General features: G+C 45.6%; 1 protein-coding gene across 1 annotated transcript in view; it reads left to right on the top strand.

Annotated features, from left to right (window-relative positions):
* Positions 1-16,020, top strand: part of HYDIN (HYDIN axonemal central pair apparatus protein) — a 339,593-nt gene that overhangs the window by 316,924 nt on the left and 6,649 nt on the right. Inside the window, exons 78-84 of the mRNA XM_081512491.1 lie at positions 4,920-5,118; positions 7,093-7,248; positions 8,258-8,535; positions 9,301-9,520; positions 11,109-11,321; positions 12,374-12,537; positions 13,304-13,454. Of these exons, the coding sequence (XP_081368617.1) occupies positions 4,920-5,118; positions 7,093-7,248; positions 8,258-8,535; positions 9,301-9,520; positions 11,109-11,321; positions 12,374-12,537; positions 13,304-13,454 (1,381 nt within the window). The remainder of the gene's footprint in view (positions 1-4,919; positions 5,119-7,092; positions 7,249-8,257; positions 8,536-9,300; positions 9,521-11,108; positions 11,322-12,373; positions 12,538-13,303; positions 13,455-16,020) is intronic.

The following is a 16,020-nucleotide window of genomic DNA, read 5'->3' as shown; positions in this document are numbered from 1 at the left end:
TCCATACATTTGTTCTTTACATCTGTGTCTCTATTTCCACTTTGCAAAATATGTTCATCAGTATCATTTCTCTAGATTCCACATATATGATTTTTTTTTCTCTTTCTGTATAACAGTCTCTAGGTCCATCCACATTTCTGCAAAGGGCACAGTTTTGTTCCTTTTTACAACTGAGTAATATTCCATTGTACATATGTACCACATCCTCTTTATCCATTCCTCTGTTGATGGACATTTAGGTTGCTTCCGTGTCCTAGCTATTGTAAGTAGTGCTGCTATGAACATTGGGGTGCTTGTGTCTATCTGTTTTTTTTTTAAGTCCTTATTGATTTTCACAGTATTTTACGGAGAAGGCAATGGCACCCCACTCCAGTACTCTTGCCTGGAAAATCCCATGGACGGAGGAGCCTGGTAGGCTGCAGTCCATGGGGTCGCTAGGAGTCGGACACAACTGAGCAACTTCACTTTCACTTTTCACTTTCATGCATTGGAGAAGGAAGTGGCAACCCACTCCGGTATTCTTGCCTGGAGATTCCCAGGGACGGGGGAGCCTGGTGGGCTTCTGTCTATGGGGTCGCACAGAGTCGGACACGACTGAAGCGACTTAGAAGCAGCAGCAGCAGTAGCTTCTGTTTTATGTTTTGGTTTTTTTGGCCATGAGACATGTGGGATTTTAGCTCCCTGACCACTAATGCAGTCTGCACCCCCTGCGTTGGAAGGCGAAGTCTTAACCGCTGGACTGCCAGGGAAGTCCCTATCTTTTTGAATTATGGTTTTCTCCGAATCTATGTATAGGAGTCATATGGTAGACCCATTTCTGGGTCGTATGGGTAGTTCTATTTTTGGATTTTTAAGGAACCTCTATTCTGTTCTCCATAGTGGCTGTATCAATTTACATTCCTACCAATAGTGTAAGAGTTCCCTTTTTTCCACACCCTCTTCAGCATTTATTGTTAGTATTATTTTTTGATGATGGGTATTGACCAGTGCAAAAGTAGGAAGTCAAGAAACACCTGGCGTAACAGGCAAGTTTGGCCTTGGAGTACACAATGAAGCAGGGCAAAGGCTAATAGAGTTTTGCCACGAGAACGCACTGGTAATAGCAAACACCCTATTCCAACAACACAAGAGAAGACTCTACATGTGGACATCACCAGATGGTCAACACCGAAATCAGATTGATTATATTCTTTGCAGCCAAAGATGGAGAAGCTCTATACAGTCAGCAAAAACAAGACCAGGAGCAGACTGTGGCTCAGATCATGAACTGCTTATTGCCAAATTCAGACTTAAATTGAAGAAAGTAGGGAAAACCACTAGACCATTCAGGTATGACCTAGATCAAATCCCTTATGAGTATACAGTGGAAGTGACAAATAGATTTAAGGGACTAGACCTGATAGACAGAGTGCCTGATGAACTATGGACAGAGGTTCGTGACATTGTACAGGAGACAGGGATCAAGAAAATCCCCATGGAAAAGAAATGCAAAAAAGCAAAATGGCTGTCTGAGGAGGCCTTACAGATAGCTGGGAAGAGAAGAGAAGCGAAAAGCAAAGGAGAAAAGGAAAGATATTCTCATCTGAATGCAGAGTTCCAAAGAATAGCAAGGAGAGATAAGAAAGCCTTCCTCAGCGATCAGTGCAAACAAATAGAGGAAAACAACAGATTGGGAAAGACTAGAGACCTCTTCAAGAAAATTAGAGATACCAAAGGAACATTTCATGCAAAGATAGGCTCGATAAAGGACAGAAATGGTATGGACCTAACAGAAGCAAAAGATATTAAGAAGAGGTGGCAAGAATACACAGAAGAACTGTACAAAAAAGATCTTCATGACCCAGATAATCACGATGGTGTGATCACTCACCTAGAGCCAGACATCCTGGAATGTGAAGTCAAGTGGGCCTTAGAAAGCATCACTACGAACAAAGCTAGTGGAGGTGATGGAATTCCAGTTGAGCTATTTCAAATCCTCAAAGGTGATGCTGTGAAAGTGCTGCACTCAATATGCCAGCAAATTTGGAAAACTCAGCGGTGGCCACAGGACTGGAAAAGGTCAGTTTTCGTTCCAATCCCAAAGAAAGGCAATGCCAAAGAATGCTCAAACTACCGCACAATTGCACTCATCTCACACGCTAGTAAAGTAATGCTCAAAATTCTCCAAGCCAGGCTTCAGCAATATGTGAACCGTGAACTTCCAGATGTTCAAGCTGGTTTTAGAAAAGGCAGAGGAACCAGAGATCAAATTGCCAATATCCACTGGATCATCGAAAAAGCAAGAGAGTTCCAGAAAAACATCTATTTCTGCTTTATTCACTATGCCAAAGCCTTTGACTGTGTGGATCACAATAAACTGTGGAAAATTCTGAAAGAGATGGGAATACCAGACCATCTGACCTGTCTCTTGAGAAACCTGTATGCAGGTCAGGAAGCAACAGTTAGAACTGGACATAGAACAACAGACTGATTCCAAATAGGCAAAGGAGTACGTCAAGGCTGTATATTGTCACCCTGCTTATTTAACTTCTATGCAGAGTACATCATGAGAAACGCTGGGCTGGAAGAAACACAAGCTGGAATCAAGATTGCCGGGAGAAATATCAATAACCTCAGATATGCGGATGACACCACCCTTATGGCCGAAAGTGAAGAAGAACTAAAGAGCCTCTTGATGAAGGTGAAGGAGGAGAGTGAAAAAGTTGGCTTAAAGCTCAACGTTCAGAAAACTAAGATCATGGCATCTGGTCCCATCACTCCATGGGAAATAGATGGGGAAACAGTGGAAACAGTGTCAGACTTTACTTTTTTGGGCTCCAGAGTCACTGCTGATGGTGACTGCAGCCATGAAATTAAAAGACGCTTACTCCTTGGAAGGAAGGTTATGGCCAACCTAGATAGCATGTTTAAAAGCAGAGACATTACTTTGCCAACAAAAGTCCGTCTAGTCAAGGCTATGGTTTTTCCAGTGGTCATGTATGGATGTGAGAGTTGGACGGTGAAGAAAGCTGAGCGCTGAAGAATTGATGCTTTTGAACTGTGGTGTTGGAGAAGACTCTTGAGAGTCCCTTGGACTGCAAGGAGATCCAATCAATCCATCCTAAAGGAGATCAATCCTGGGTGTTCATTGGAAGGTCTGATGTTGAAGCTGAAACTCCAATACTTTGGCCACCTCATGCGAAGGGTTGACTCATTGGAAAAGACCCTAATGCTGCGTAGGATTGGGGGCGGGAGGAGAAGGGGACGACAGAGGATGAGATGGTTGGATGGCATCACCGACTCGATGAACATGGGTTTGAGTAGACTCCGGGAGTTGGTGATGGACAGAGAGGCCTGGCGTGCTGCAATTCATGGGGTCGCAGAGTCGGACACGACTGAGCGACTGAACTGAACTGAACTGAAATGATTGACCAGTGTGAGGTGATACTTCATTGCAGTTTTGATTTGCATTTCTCTAATAATTAGTAATGTTGAACATCTTTTCATGTGTTGTTGGCCATCTGTATGTCTTCTTTGGAGAAATGTCTATTTAGGTCTTCCACCCATTTTTTGATTGGGTTTTTTTTTTTGGTATTGAACTGCATGAGCTGTTTGTATACTTTGGAGACTAATAATCCCTCATCTGTTGCTTGATTTGCTAATATATTCTCCTATTCTGACGGTTGTCTTTTCGTCTTATTTAGGGTTTCATTTACTGTGCAAGAGTTTTTAAGTTTAATTAGGTCCCATTTGTTTATTTTTGTTTTTATTTTCGTTACTCTAGGAGGTGGGTCAAAAAAGATCTTGCTGTGGTTCATGTCAAAGAGTGTTCTTCCTGTGTTTTCCTCTAAGAGTTTTATAGCATCCAGCCTTGTGTTTAGGTCTTTATAAACTCTCTGTGCCTCTGACTCCTTGCCTGAAGTGGGGGATAATAATAGTACCTCCCCATGGGCTATTAGGAGGTTTAATTAGTTCATTTAGAGAGAGTACTTAGTGCCCGGAACATAGGAAATGCTCGGTTATTTTTATCTGCTGCTACTTTTGTGGCAGTGATGGTGGTTATGCTGGTGGTGATGACGATTCTCCTGAATGTTACAGGAGTGTCATGTAACTTTAAATACGAATTTAAAATCTTATCTACCTATATTCCTTCTTGCCTAATTTGATTGAATCTGACTCTTACTTTGTTTCAGGCATTATACTCTATTTACTGCCTTAGCTAGAGTCCTTCTCTAAATACCTGGAAGACAGACGAAGGATTGTAATGGAGGTCTAGGTGATTCCCATCCACAGATGCAGGAGAGTGGTCATGATCTTTGAAGGTCCCTTCTAGTTGAACTATTAGTAATAATAATAGCTCACCTTTAGGAATGTTTCCTCTGTGCCTTTAGCGGCTGATTTAGTCACTTTATCTTGTTTAATTTTCACAACAGCTTCATAAGGAAGAGTTCACTACTGTCATTTTACAGATGAGGCAACAGGGACCCAGACAGGCTGAGTAACTATTCTCAGGTCACGTGGAAATTAGGGCTGGAGCCTGGATCCACATTCTTGTCTGACTCTGGACACATCCTCCTCCCCACTGTGCTTTCCCACCCAGTTACTACAGGATGCACACCCTTCTTCCAGGAAGCTACCACACCATGAGCTGCGTTATCAAGGAAGAGAGTGAAAGGAGCACTGGGTAAAAGGTCACGAGACTGCCTTTGAGGCCTGGTTCTGCCAAGATCTCAGGATGTGATCTGGGGGAAGTGACTCAGTCGTGCCCAGGAGACTGTAGGCTGGACCACTGCTGCAGTCCCTTCCAGCTCTGAAATTCCAGCTCCAGGACAACACAGCAGGGCATCCTGCAGTGGGGTCCAGCTCAGAGAAGCAAGGGGCTCATTCCCTCCATGTAAGCCACTCGAGAGCTCACACACCTCCCTTCTGATTTCCTTCAGCTTGGATTGTTTGTACACCAATACCAGCCACCTCGAGGTGAACTTCCGAGTCGATGTGATAAAGCCAGGAAAGACACTGGAGATCCCCATCACCTTTTATCCTCGAGAAACTATCAGTTATCGAGAACTCATCCCCTTTGAAATCAATGGGCTCTCCCAGCAAGTAGTTGAAATCAAAGGAAAAGGAACGGAAATGAAGGTAAGCAACAGTTAGGGAGATCGTCGAACTTGGCACCCACCCTTCTTGCCCTTCTCAGCCACCTTTGCCCACCTGAGCCTACACTCCTCCGGCTCCATGTCTTCAGCCCCCTAGCTGCTCTGTCAGAGGTCAGCCAGTCCCATCAAGACAGATCAGACCCAAGAGAATCACACAGATCTTGCCAATACCAAACATTACTGTATCAAAGGACACAAGTAACCACAGGTGCTGCAGAAACCTTCTTTTTCTTGGAGAAAAAAGTGAGGTCGCTCAGTCGTGTCCTACTCTCTGCGACCCCATGGACTGTAGCCCACCAGGCTTCTCCATCCATGAGATTTCCCAGGCAAGTGTACCGGAGTGGGTTGCCATTTCCTTCTCCAGGGGATCTTCCCGACCCAGGGATCAAACCTGGATTTCCCACATTGCAGGCAGACGCTTTACCCTCTGAGCCACCAGGGAAACCCTTTTCTTGGAGAAGTTTGAGACTATCAGATGCAGCATCCCAAGCAAGTCCTCTTCCTCCCACATGAGAGCATGTAGTGTCTTCAGGTTACAGTCAAGGTTTGTTTGAAGCACTGTATGCAGACATAAGTTTCATTTATGGGACATCTTTCCCTAAGGCCACATAGACGGACATTCTCCAGCCAGCCCCAACTCCCAGGATCCCAGCTGACTGAGGGCCTTCCTTCTAACCAGGTGCTCCTGGCGGGAAGGGGATGGTCTGGTTCCACTGCTTACCCTTTCTTCCCCATGTCCAGTACACATTTCACATGTCTGTCTGGTGGGAGTTTTTGCATTTATTAGGCAGTTTTAGAAGACTGAAGACCTTCCGCAATCCTTATCAATGCACAGGACATTTCAGCAACCAAGAGGAAATGGGAGGGGTGTGTTCCTGGCATCCTTTCCATCAATCCAGGGGAGCAACAGGATCAGGCCACCTGGTGTGTCTGCACCCAATCCAGTGGCAGGGTCTCTTCTGATGTCATGGTTTCTTTCACGTGTTCATTCATTCACTCACTCAGCACCCATTTATGTCAGGTGCTTTGTGGAAACCCAGAGGAGACTTAAACGTGTTCTCTGACCTCCAGGAGCTTACACGCTGGGGCCAGAGACTCTTACCTTTGTAGGCAACATGGAAACCTGGGGGTGGGATGGAAAGGTCCCATCTTTCCGTTAGGGGAAGGGGTGCTATTAGTTGACTGGTCAAGTGACAGTGACTGATGGGTGCTGTTTATGTGGGTCACACCATCCCAGAGGGCAAGGCCCAGCCTGATCTCAGCCTGATGCAGGCCAGCATTTTGGTCAGTGCTTTAGATGGGGACTTTAAGATGTATCTGCTTTTCCCACCTCCACTGCCCTGGTCATCTCTCTCTCTTCAAGGCTCTGTCTCCTGCCCTCTTCCAGTCCCTCTCCACAGAGGAGCAAGCCAGGGCACACTCACAAGATACCGATCTGATGGGACCGCTCCAGGGTGCACTGGCTTCCCACTTCTCCCAGAAATACACCTGATCCCCCTCCAAACTATCTTCTTGTGTTCCCCACCTCGCTAACAGCCGCAGACCTGACCAGGCCACTCCCTCCAGCTCAGGGCCTTGCCACAGCTTGTCTCCTCCCTCGAGGTGCAGCCCCACACCACCCTGACTTAAATCCAGATGCTGCCCTTCCAGCAGCTCCCAGTGTGAGCATGCCTTCCTCAGGGAGGCCTCCCTCACCCCAGACTGGCTCAACCCTTTGTACCCCGAGCCTTTCCTTCTTAACATCTCTGAACCCAGCTGTAATTGTGCAACAAGTTGTTTAGTGCACATTTTATGCACATAAATATTTGCTGAGTGAGCGAAGGCGAAGGCCCATCCAGCGTGAAGAATGAGGGACACAGGAAGAGAGGGATCCACCCTTGCCTCACTAGGGTACACGCACCCTATCTCTCTTTCTCATTAACTGCTGACCCCTCCCTGCTCTCTTGCTTGTCCACAGATTTTAGTCCTAGATCCAGCCAATAAGACTGTGAAGTTAGGAGCCATCCTACCTGGACAGGTGGTGAAAAAAATGGTTTCCATCATGAACAACAGCCAAGCCCAGCTCGCATTTAACCTGTCAGTCATGTTCTCAGCGGAACTCCAGGAAACCAAGGTTGGTGATCGGGGTCCCAGTGGCATCTTCATGCCTCCGCACCTCATGGTTCTCAGGCAGCTTCTGTGTGTCAGGCCATTCCAAGTGCTTCCCCTGTGCTGCCTCTGATCACCTCCACAAAAATGGTATGGGGTTGCCCCTGTTACTCTGCTTTTACATGTAGGGAAACCACGGCTTGGAGATGCTCTGCCTCTAGAGGGCGACAGGGACACACAGAAGTGCCCTTGATAGGATCCAGAAGATCTGGGCGCAAATGAATATATGTACATCTTCATGACAGAAAATTTGAAAAATATGGAAAAACACAAAGAAAAACACTTGGCCTATAATGTCATACCCCAAAATAATCACTTAACATTATTGCTACCTTTCTTTCCCCTGCTTTCCCTACACATTTTAAAAATAAATTACTAACTTTCAGATTGTTTTGAAACCTGCATTTACCATCTACCAGTAAATCCTAAACATTCAGTTTCATTTGTTCATCTGTACCTTCATTATGTAGATGAACCAAGCCTCTACTTCTGCTCATTTCAGGTGTTCCTGGTTTATTTTATTTTATTTTATAAGCAACATTGTAATATCCATTTAAACAAACCTTTGTATGCACCCATGACTCTCTGCTGAGCACATATTCCTAGAAGTGGGCTTCTTGGACCAAAAGGAAGAGTGTGTTTCAATATACATCATTCATGTGCCCCCGAAAGGCTGTCCCTCTTTCCACTGGAGTCCGCTATGTGAGAGAAACATGCTTGTTGCTAAACCCATGTCCTCAGGCTCCCTGCATAGAGAACCCACAGCCCCGGCTGCCTGCTTCCTCTCACAGTGTTTGGGTGGCTCTTTGAAATGGGACCAGATGTATTTCATCCTGAGGATGGACTGTATCCATTCCTTCATTCAGTTCATTCTTACATTTACTCAGTAATCCATCCTCACAGCAGGACTTCAGAAGTGGAGCTCCAAGAGTGCCCCATCCTCAGCTGCTGAGACTTGTTGTCGTTTTGTCCAGGTCATCACCTTGTCACCATTCCGCAACATCACTCTGAAGCCCAAAGAGGTCCGGAAGCTGGAAGTCACCTTCGCCCCGCTAAAGCGTGTCCCTCCCTTCTCCGAGGAGGTGTTCGCAGAGTGCATGGGGCTCCTGCGGCCTCTTTTCCTCATCAGTGGCTGCTGCCAGGCCCTAGAGATCTCCCTGGACCAGGAGCATCTTCCCTTTGGACCAGTCGTGTGTCAGACACATGCCACGCGTCGCATCCTCATGGTGAACTCGGGTGATGTGGGTGCAAGGTAGGAGAGCCCCCTGGGCCTGGATTCCCATTAACTATCCCAGGACCCTCTAAAGTGGGCACTGGGGGTGATCCCCATGCCAGAGATGGAGTTAAGGTTCAGCAGGTGCCCACCCAGTCACCATTCAGCATGTTGCCACAGCTGTGCCCGCTGCACACTGCGCACCCGCAGAGGGCACCCTTCACCCCAGCCTCAGTGGAGCAGTGCCCTGAAGCTGTGGTGTGGCAGCCTTGGCACTGGAAGCACTGGTCTGCACCATCCTGCCTGGACCAAGGGCCAGGTCACAGAGGGGTGACCACAGGGCCAGCAGGTCCCAGGGCCACCAGGATCAGGGGCAGCTCTCATGGAAAGGATCATCTCCACCCTCCTGGATCAGACCCGAGAGGCAGTGCAGGGACGGGTCATGGCTACTAGCTTGAGAGGGTTCCAGTCCTGGCCTGACCACATCCTAACTGTGTGACCTCAGCACCCATTTAAATGTGCTCATGCACATGTCCCCCATTGTGTGTGGACAGTAGATAAGATGCACCACTTTCCACCCTTCTCAACCCCTAGGGAGAGTGAAGAAATCGCACCCAGGAATGACTTGGCCTTGGTCCCACACCCTGGCTTTTCCTGGCAGTTTTACTTCTCCTAGGTCCCAGGAAGGGCACAAGGGGATGAACCTCCCACCTGAAAACCAGACACAGTCTCTCTTCTCAGCAGCATTGAGGACACCACCGGGATATTAATAAACTGTCTTCCTTGTCTCCTGTCTTGGAAAAGGTTCAAATGGGATGCCAGGAAACTTGAGGCTCCTTTCTCCATCAGCCCGGAAGAGGGCTATATCACCGCAGGCACGGAGGTTTCTTTTGAAGTGACTTACCATCCTGCCGAGGTGGGCAAGGAGGTTCTCCACAGAAACTTGCTCTGCTTCATCCAGGGAGGCAGTCCTCTGAGCCTAACCCTGTCTGGAGTCTGTGTGGGACCACCTTCAGTAAAAGAGGTCAGTAGATGCTGCCAACAGATGGACCAATGGTGGAGTGGCCCAGCAAGCCCCACAAGAGAACTCAATCAGACTCTGTGCCCACATCAAACAGGCAGACCTGCTCCCTCCACCACAGGGCCTCTGCACATGCTCTTCCCACCGCTGACATACTCATTTTCCCCTCTCCATTTAGTGAATTCCTATTTATTCTTCAGCTCTCAACCCAAGCATCTCATTCTCAAGGAAGGTTGTACTGACATCTCTGGCTAGATCACATTCTGTCATAAGCTCTGTAAGTAAAGGGTGACACCTGGGTTAACCTCTGCTCACCCTGTCACTAGAAGCCCTAATAGTGGAAACCTGATAGTTCCTGGCAACATTGCTTATGGTCATAATGACGCCTGATCTCCATCTCTTGCTATTTCAACAATGTTATGTACACGGAATCCTGCAATATGTTATAAATGTGTATGTACAAGTCTTGGCAAGAATATATGCTTTCATTTTCTTGGGTGAATATGTAAGAGTGAAATGGCTGGGTCATAGGGTAGGTACATGTTTACCTTTTTAAGAACTTACCAAATTGTTTTCCAAAGTGGTTGTGTCATCTTACGTCCCCATCAGCCACATCAGATGTTTCTACTTGCACCACACCCTTGCCAATGCTCGATATGGTCAGGTTTTTTAAAATTTTAGTCATTCCAGTAGGTACATGATGATATCTTGTGGTTTTAAATTTAGATTTCCCTAACGACTAATGGTGTCAAGCATCTTTTCAGGGACTTCTTTGCCATCCATCTATCTTCTTTATTGAAGTATCTGTTCAAGTCCTTTTTATTTGGGTTGTATGTTTTCTTGTTTTACTGCGTTTTGAGAGCTCTGTGTATATTCAGGACATAAGTTTTGAATTTATATCTTCAGTCTGTTTAGAGTTCATTTTTGTATGTCGTGTAAGATTATGGAGCAAAATTCAAAAAATCCATTTTTTGTACACAGATATCCAGTTGTTCCAGAACCATTTACTTAATAGATTATCCTTTCTCCACTGAATTGCCTTTGCACTTTGGTCAAAAACCAATTGATCATATGTGTGTGGGTCTCTTGTTAAACTATTCCCATCCCCTTGGTGAACTCCTTGATTCCGTTTACACCAGCAAAACATTGTCCATGTTGCTAAATTCAATGGCTAGTTCTCACTGCTCATCTTACTTGTCAATAGCATTTGAACACCTTCAACAAGCCCCTCCTTCTTCAAGCACTTCCTTCATTATGTGGCCTCCAGGATACCACCCTCTCCTGGTTTTCCTCCCACTTTAATAGTCGCTGCTTCTCGTCTCCCCTTCTGATTTTTCTTAACATTGGAGTGTGCAGGATTTCAAGAATTAGTCCTAAAATTCCTTCTTTTTTTCTAAATACACTTACTTCTTGATGATCTCATCCAGTTTCTTGGCCTTAAAAAAAAAATTGCTATACTGACAGCTCCCAAATGCGCATGCGTGTGTGTGTGTGTGTGTGTGTGTGTGTGTGTGTGTGTGTGTGTGAACTTTCCTTTGAACTCCAGACTCCTAAATCCCACTGCCTGCTTGAGGTGTCCATCTTCTTCCAGGTGGTGAATTTCACCTGCCAGGTACGCTCCAAGCACACACAGACCATCATGCTTTCAAACCGCACCAACCAAACCTGGAATCTGCACCCCATCATTGAGGGTGAGCACTGGGAGGGGCCCGAGTTCATCACCCTGGAGCCTCATCAGCAAAACAAGCCCTACGAGATCACCTACCGGCCCCGCACCATGAACGTGGAGAGCCGCAAACATCAGGTATGTTGAGCCCCACCTCCCACATTGGTTTCCTGGCATGGCTGGAGGAAGGAGCTGTGGGAGAGAGAATGTTAGGAGAAGAGGGGACCCTACAAATAATGTGGAAACCACAGGGAACTGTGCCCAAAGCTTATCAAGACCAAAGCTTCCCTTTTTGTCCATATATTTTCATGTTGAGGGGCTTCTCTTGGAACCAGAGGCTCATCTCTGAAATGAAGTCCCGGATGAAGCATCAAGCAATTAACAGTTTAAGTGCACAAATAACATCAAGGTGACTGTGATAAAGATTAAATAAAGAAGCCACAATCTTCCACTCCCCTCACAAAAAAAGAACTGTTTTCTTCTGTCTTCTTTACCAATCCTTACTCAAAGACAGCCATGCTGCCATCACAGCATCCTCAGTTTTGCATCCTGTTTACTTTCACTTTACATCACATCATGAGCATGCTTCTGTTTAACTGTGTAATCTTCATGATAATCATTTTTACCGATTGACTAATATTTCACTGAATGACAGTTCCATAATTTATTTAACACCCCCAGTTGTTGGATGTTTATCTCTAAATTTTCATCAATAGAAGCAATTCTAATATGCATGTGTATCCCCGATGGCTCAGTGGCAAAGAATCTGCCTGCAGTGCAGGAGATGCAAAAGACTGGCTCGATCCCTGGGTTGGGAAGGTCCCCTGGAGGAGGAAATGGCAACCCACTCCAATATCCCTGCTTGAAAAATCCCTTGGAGAGAGGAGCCTGGCGGGCTACAGTCCAAAGGGTCGCGAAGAGTCAGTCACGACTGAGTGACTGAGCACACACGTTTATGTATAACTTTTTCCTCTGCAGGGATGTTTCTTCAGTAAGTTTTCTGGGGTGAGATTCCTGGTTCAAATACGTGTGAACCTGTTTATGACTCTTGGAAACATATTGTGAAGCTGCTTTCCAAAAGTGTTAAACCTATTTGCATAACTTCATTAATCCTGTGTCGCTGCCATGCCTGAGAGGTAGCTGATAAAGGAGCCTCTGTGTCATGCTCACCGCAGTTGTTCTTCTCTTAGGGCACCCTCTTCTTCCCCCTCCCAGATGGGACTGGCTGGCTGTACATGCTGCATGGGACTTCGGAGCTTCCCAAGGCTGTGGCCAATATCTACCGTGAAGTGCCATGTAAGACACCCTACACTGAGCTTCTGCCAATCACCAACTGGCTGAACAAGCCCCAGAGGTGAGAGAATGGGGGGGTGAAGAGGGGACGGAGGGAGGATGCACAGTGTCGAGCCTGGCCCTTCGTGCTGCTGCCAGGCATTGCCTGACCTGCGCCCCACAGAGAGTGTCCTGTTCAGGGCTGTCTGTGAGCAGCTGATGCTTTGTAAATCTCCTGGAAGAGTGCCAGGCACAAAATAAGTGCTCAATAAATGTTAGCTGTTATTATTATCAAAATGATAATCGTGGTGGTTGTTATTGAGAGCCCTGTCTTATCACATCAGCCACTGGCCAGATCCTCGGATCTTGTGCTTGCAGAGAGAAAAGAAGCTGGAGGAGTTGGAGGCCAGCCAGGTCCCCTTCTTTTATGGAAAAGGAGCCAAAGGCTGGAAGAAGAGAGCTACCTGCTCGGCATAGCAGATAAAGGCCCAGACCCAAGTTTGAATGCTAGTTCTGCCTGTAACTCGGCATTGTTACCTGAGCATGGCGTCTTCCTTGTCTCCACCTCAACTTCCTCCCTAGTAAAATAGGATAACGAGATGTCCTACAGACACTGTGGCGACTTGAAGCTTGTAACGTAATCCATGTGGAGCAGGACTCAGTACCTGGCACATAATAGGCACTTATTAAATGGTAGTTCCTGTTATTACTAGTGACTGTGTGAAGGCTAGAACCCTGGACCCACATGCTTTCTGTGAAATCAAGAGTGGACAAGGTACCTTGCCTTCTTTCCTGTGGGCAATCTGTCTCATTTTGTCCTCTCTTCTTGCGCCCCTGTGTTGCCCCAGATTCCGGGTCATTGTGGAAATGTTGAAACCAGAGAAGCCTGACCTGAGCGTCACCTTAAAGGGCCTTGATTACATTGATGTGCTGTCGTCCTCCAAGAAAGATTACAAGCTGAATTTCTTCTCCTACAAGGAGGGACTATACACAGCAAAGGTATCCACACACTAAAGGCACTGCCCTGGGACCCTGGAGGTTTGGCCCTGAGGTTGATGGTCCTGGTGTTGGGAGGGAAGATATACCCTCCCTTATCCTGACTGACCATTTAGGGGGACCAGACCCTTTAAGATGAGACTAGGAAGCCACCCAACATATAGGCCCATACCGAGCCCTCAAGGCGGCAGAATCATGAAAATCCTGAAGCAGTGGGTAACACTGGGCATCAAGACACCAGACCACAATAATAAGAGTGAAAGATCCCTTTTCTGAGGGTTTAGAGAGCGCCAGCATCAGGCTGAGCCCTTGACACAGCTAGTGTCATCAGAACCAGGATTCATCCCAGAGCCAGTGACTCCAGGACTCCACAGGGTCCTTCACACATGAACTGTTTCTCCGGACTCATTCATCAGTTCAACAAGCATCTCTTGAGCACATGTACCATATGCTATACTATGTGCTGATAACATAGCAGTGATCAAAAATAGGCACAGTCTCTGTTCTCCTGGAACACACAGTCCAGTGGAGGAGATGAGCATTCATCATGTAATTGCACTCTGAATGGGTAATTTCAAAATCGTATAAGTGCTTTGAGGAAAAGGAGTCCATGGGTCAGTGGCTCAGTGAGAGGTCAGGGCTGAAGAGCACTTACAGGAATGATCCACCTACAGATAGTGCTTGACACTAAGATGGAGGATGGAACCACCTAGGGAAAGATTTTAAAGTGAAAAAAAATAGCACATGAGCACAAAGAAATGGCAAGAATGAAAGAAAATAATGACAAGTACTGGCAAGGGTGTGGAGAAAATGGATCTTTCATATGTTGCTGGTGGGAGTGGAATAGTGAAGCTACTTTGGAAGACAGTCTGGCAGCTCCTCAAATGGATAAACATAGAGTTACCATAGAATTCAGCAATTTATTCCCAAAATAAGTGAAAACATATGTCCACACAAAATCCTATATATAAACATTCATAGCAGCTTTATTCATAACAGCTAAAAAATGGGAACAACCTAAATTTCCATCAACTGGTGAACAGATAAATACAATGGAATATTATTTGTCAGTAAAAAGTGATAGGAACCGAGTACTGATACATGCAACACTGAAATGAACCCTGCAAACATTACACTATGTGAACAAAGCCAGTCACAAATGGCTACATATTGTATGGTTTTTTGTATATGAAATGTCCAGAATAGGGAAGTCTATAGGAACAGAAAGTAGACTAGCGGTGCCTAGGACTAGAGGGGATGGGCTAGGGGGACATGGAAATGATTGTTACTGGATAAAGGGGTTCTTTTGAGGGTTTTGAGGGTGATCAGAGAAGGCAATGGCAACCCACTCCAGTACTCTTGCCTGGAAAATCCCATGGACGGACTTGAACAGGCTGCAGTCCATGGGGTCGCTGAGAGTTGGACACTACTGAGCGACTTCACTTTCATGCATTGGAGGAGGAAACGGCAACCCACTCCAGTGTGTTCTTGCCTGGAGAATCCCAGGGACGGCGGAGCCTGGTGGGCTGCCGTCTATGGGGTCACACAGAGTCGGACACGACTGAAGTGAGAAGTGACTTAGCAGTAGCAGTTTGAGGGTGATGAAGATGAGTGCTGATGGTTGGAGCACTTTGTGAATATACTAAAAAAGCACTAAATTGTACACTTTAAATGGATAGATTCTATAACATGTGAGTTGTACCTTAATAAAGCTGAAAAGAAATATGAGACATAAAATACAAATCAAGAAGTTCTAATACCCATCTAATAGAACGCCTGAAACAGAAAAACATGGTAATAAAGGGAAGAAATACTCTTCAAAATGATTGAAAAAAAAAAATCCAGAGCTATTTGACAAAGTCTGAGTCTTCTAGTTGAAGAAACCCAGTTTATGAAATGAGCCCTGTGATTATCCTCTCTGCCTTGGGACAGTTTCCTGATGACAGTGCAGTGAGCTAGTCTGAGCAAAGCATATCAGGTTTGGTGAACTGAGGAGGAGGAAGTTAACAGTTGGGGCAGTTGGACAGGGGAGAAGATTATTTGAAAAAGGAATTGCTGAAATTTCCCTGATTTTATTTTTTTAAAAAAAACAATTTACAAATCCAAGAACTTGGTAGACTTTTAACAGGAGAAACAAAGAAAATCATGCCTGTGCATATCACAGTAAACCTGCTGAAAACCAAAAATAAATAGAAAACAACCAGATAAAAAAAGTTCTATTATATACAGGGAGACAGCAATAAAAATGACCACTGATTTCTCTTCAGAAATAATGGCAGCCCTCTGAAAAGTGCTGAAAGAAGAGATTGTCAACCTAGAAATCTTTATTCGCTGAAAATATCCTTTAAAACAGACAGTAAAATAGATATTTTCAGGTTAAAAAAAAAAAAGGATAAGAGAATTCATTGCCAGCCCACTTGCCTTGCTGCAAAACATGCTAATGGGTATTCTTCAGTCAAAAGGAAATGATGCCAGGTGGGAATGTAGATATCCACTGGAAGGGAAGAAGAGCTCTAAAAATGGCAAATAAGTGCATAAATATGAAACATAATATATTTTTATTCTTAGA

This window comes from Giraffa tippelskirchi, chromosome 7, assembly GCF_054371585.1.
Source record: "Giraffa tippelskirchi isolate mGirTip1 chromosome 7, T2T-mGirTip1v1.2.pri, whole genome shotgun sequence".
NCBI lineage: Eukaryota > Metazoa > Chordata > Mammalia > Artiodactyla > Giraffidae > Giraffa > Giraffa tippelskirchi.
Note: the sequence above shows the minus strand (reverse complement) of the source record. Positions and strands in the feature narration are given on the sequence as shown.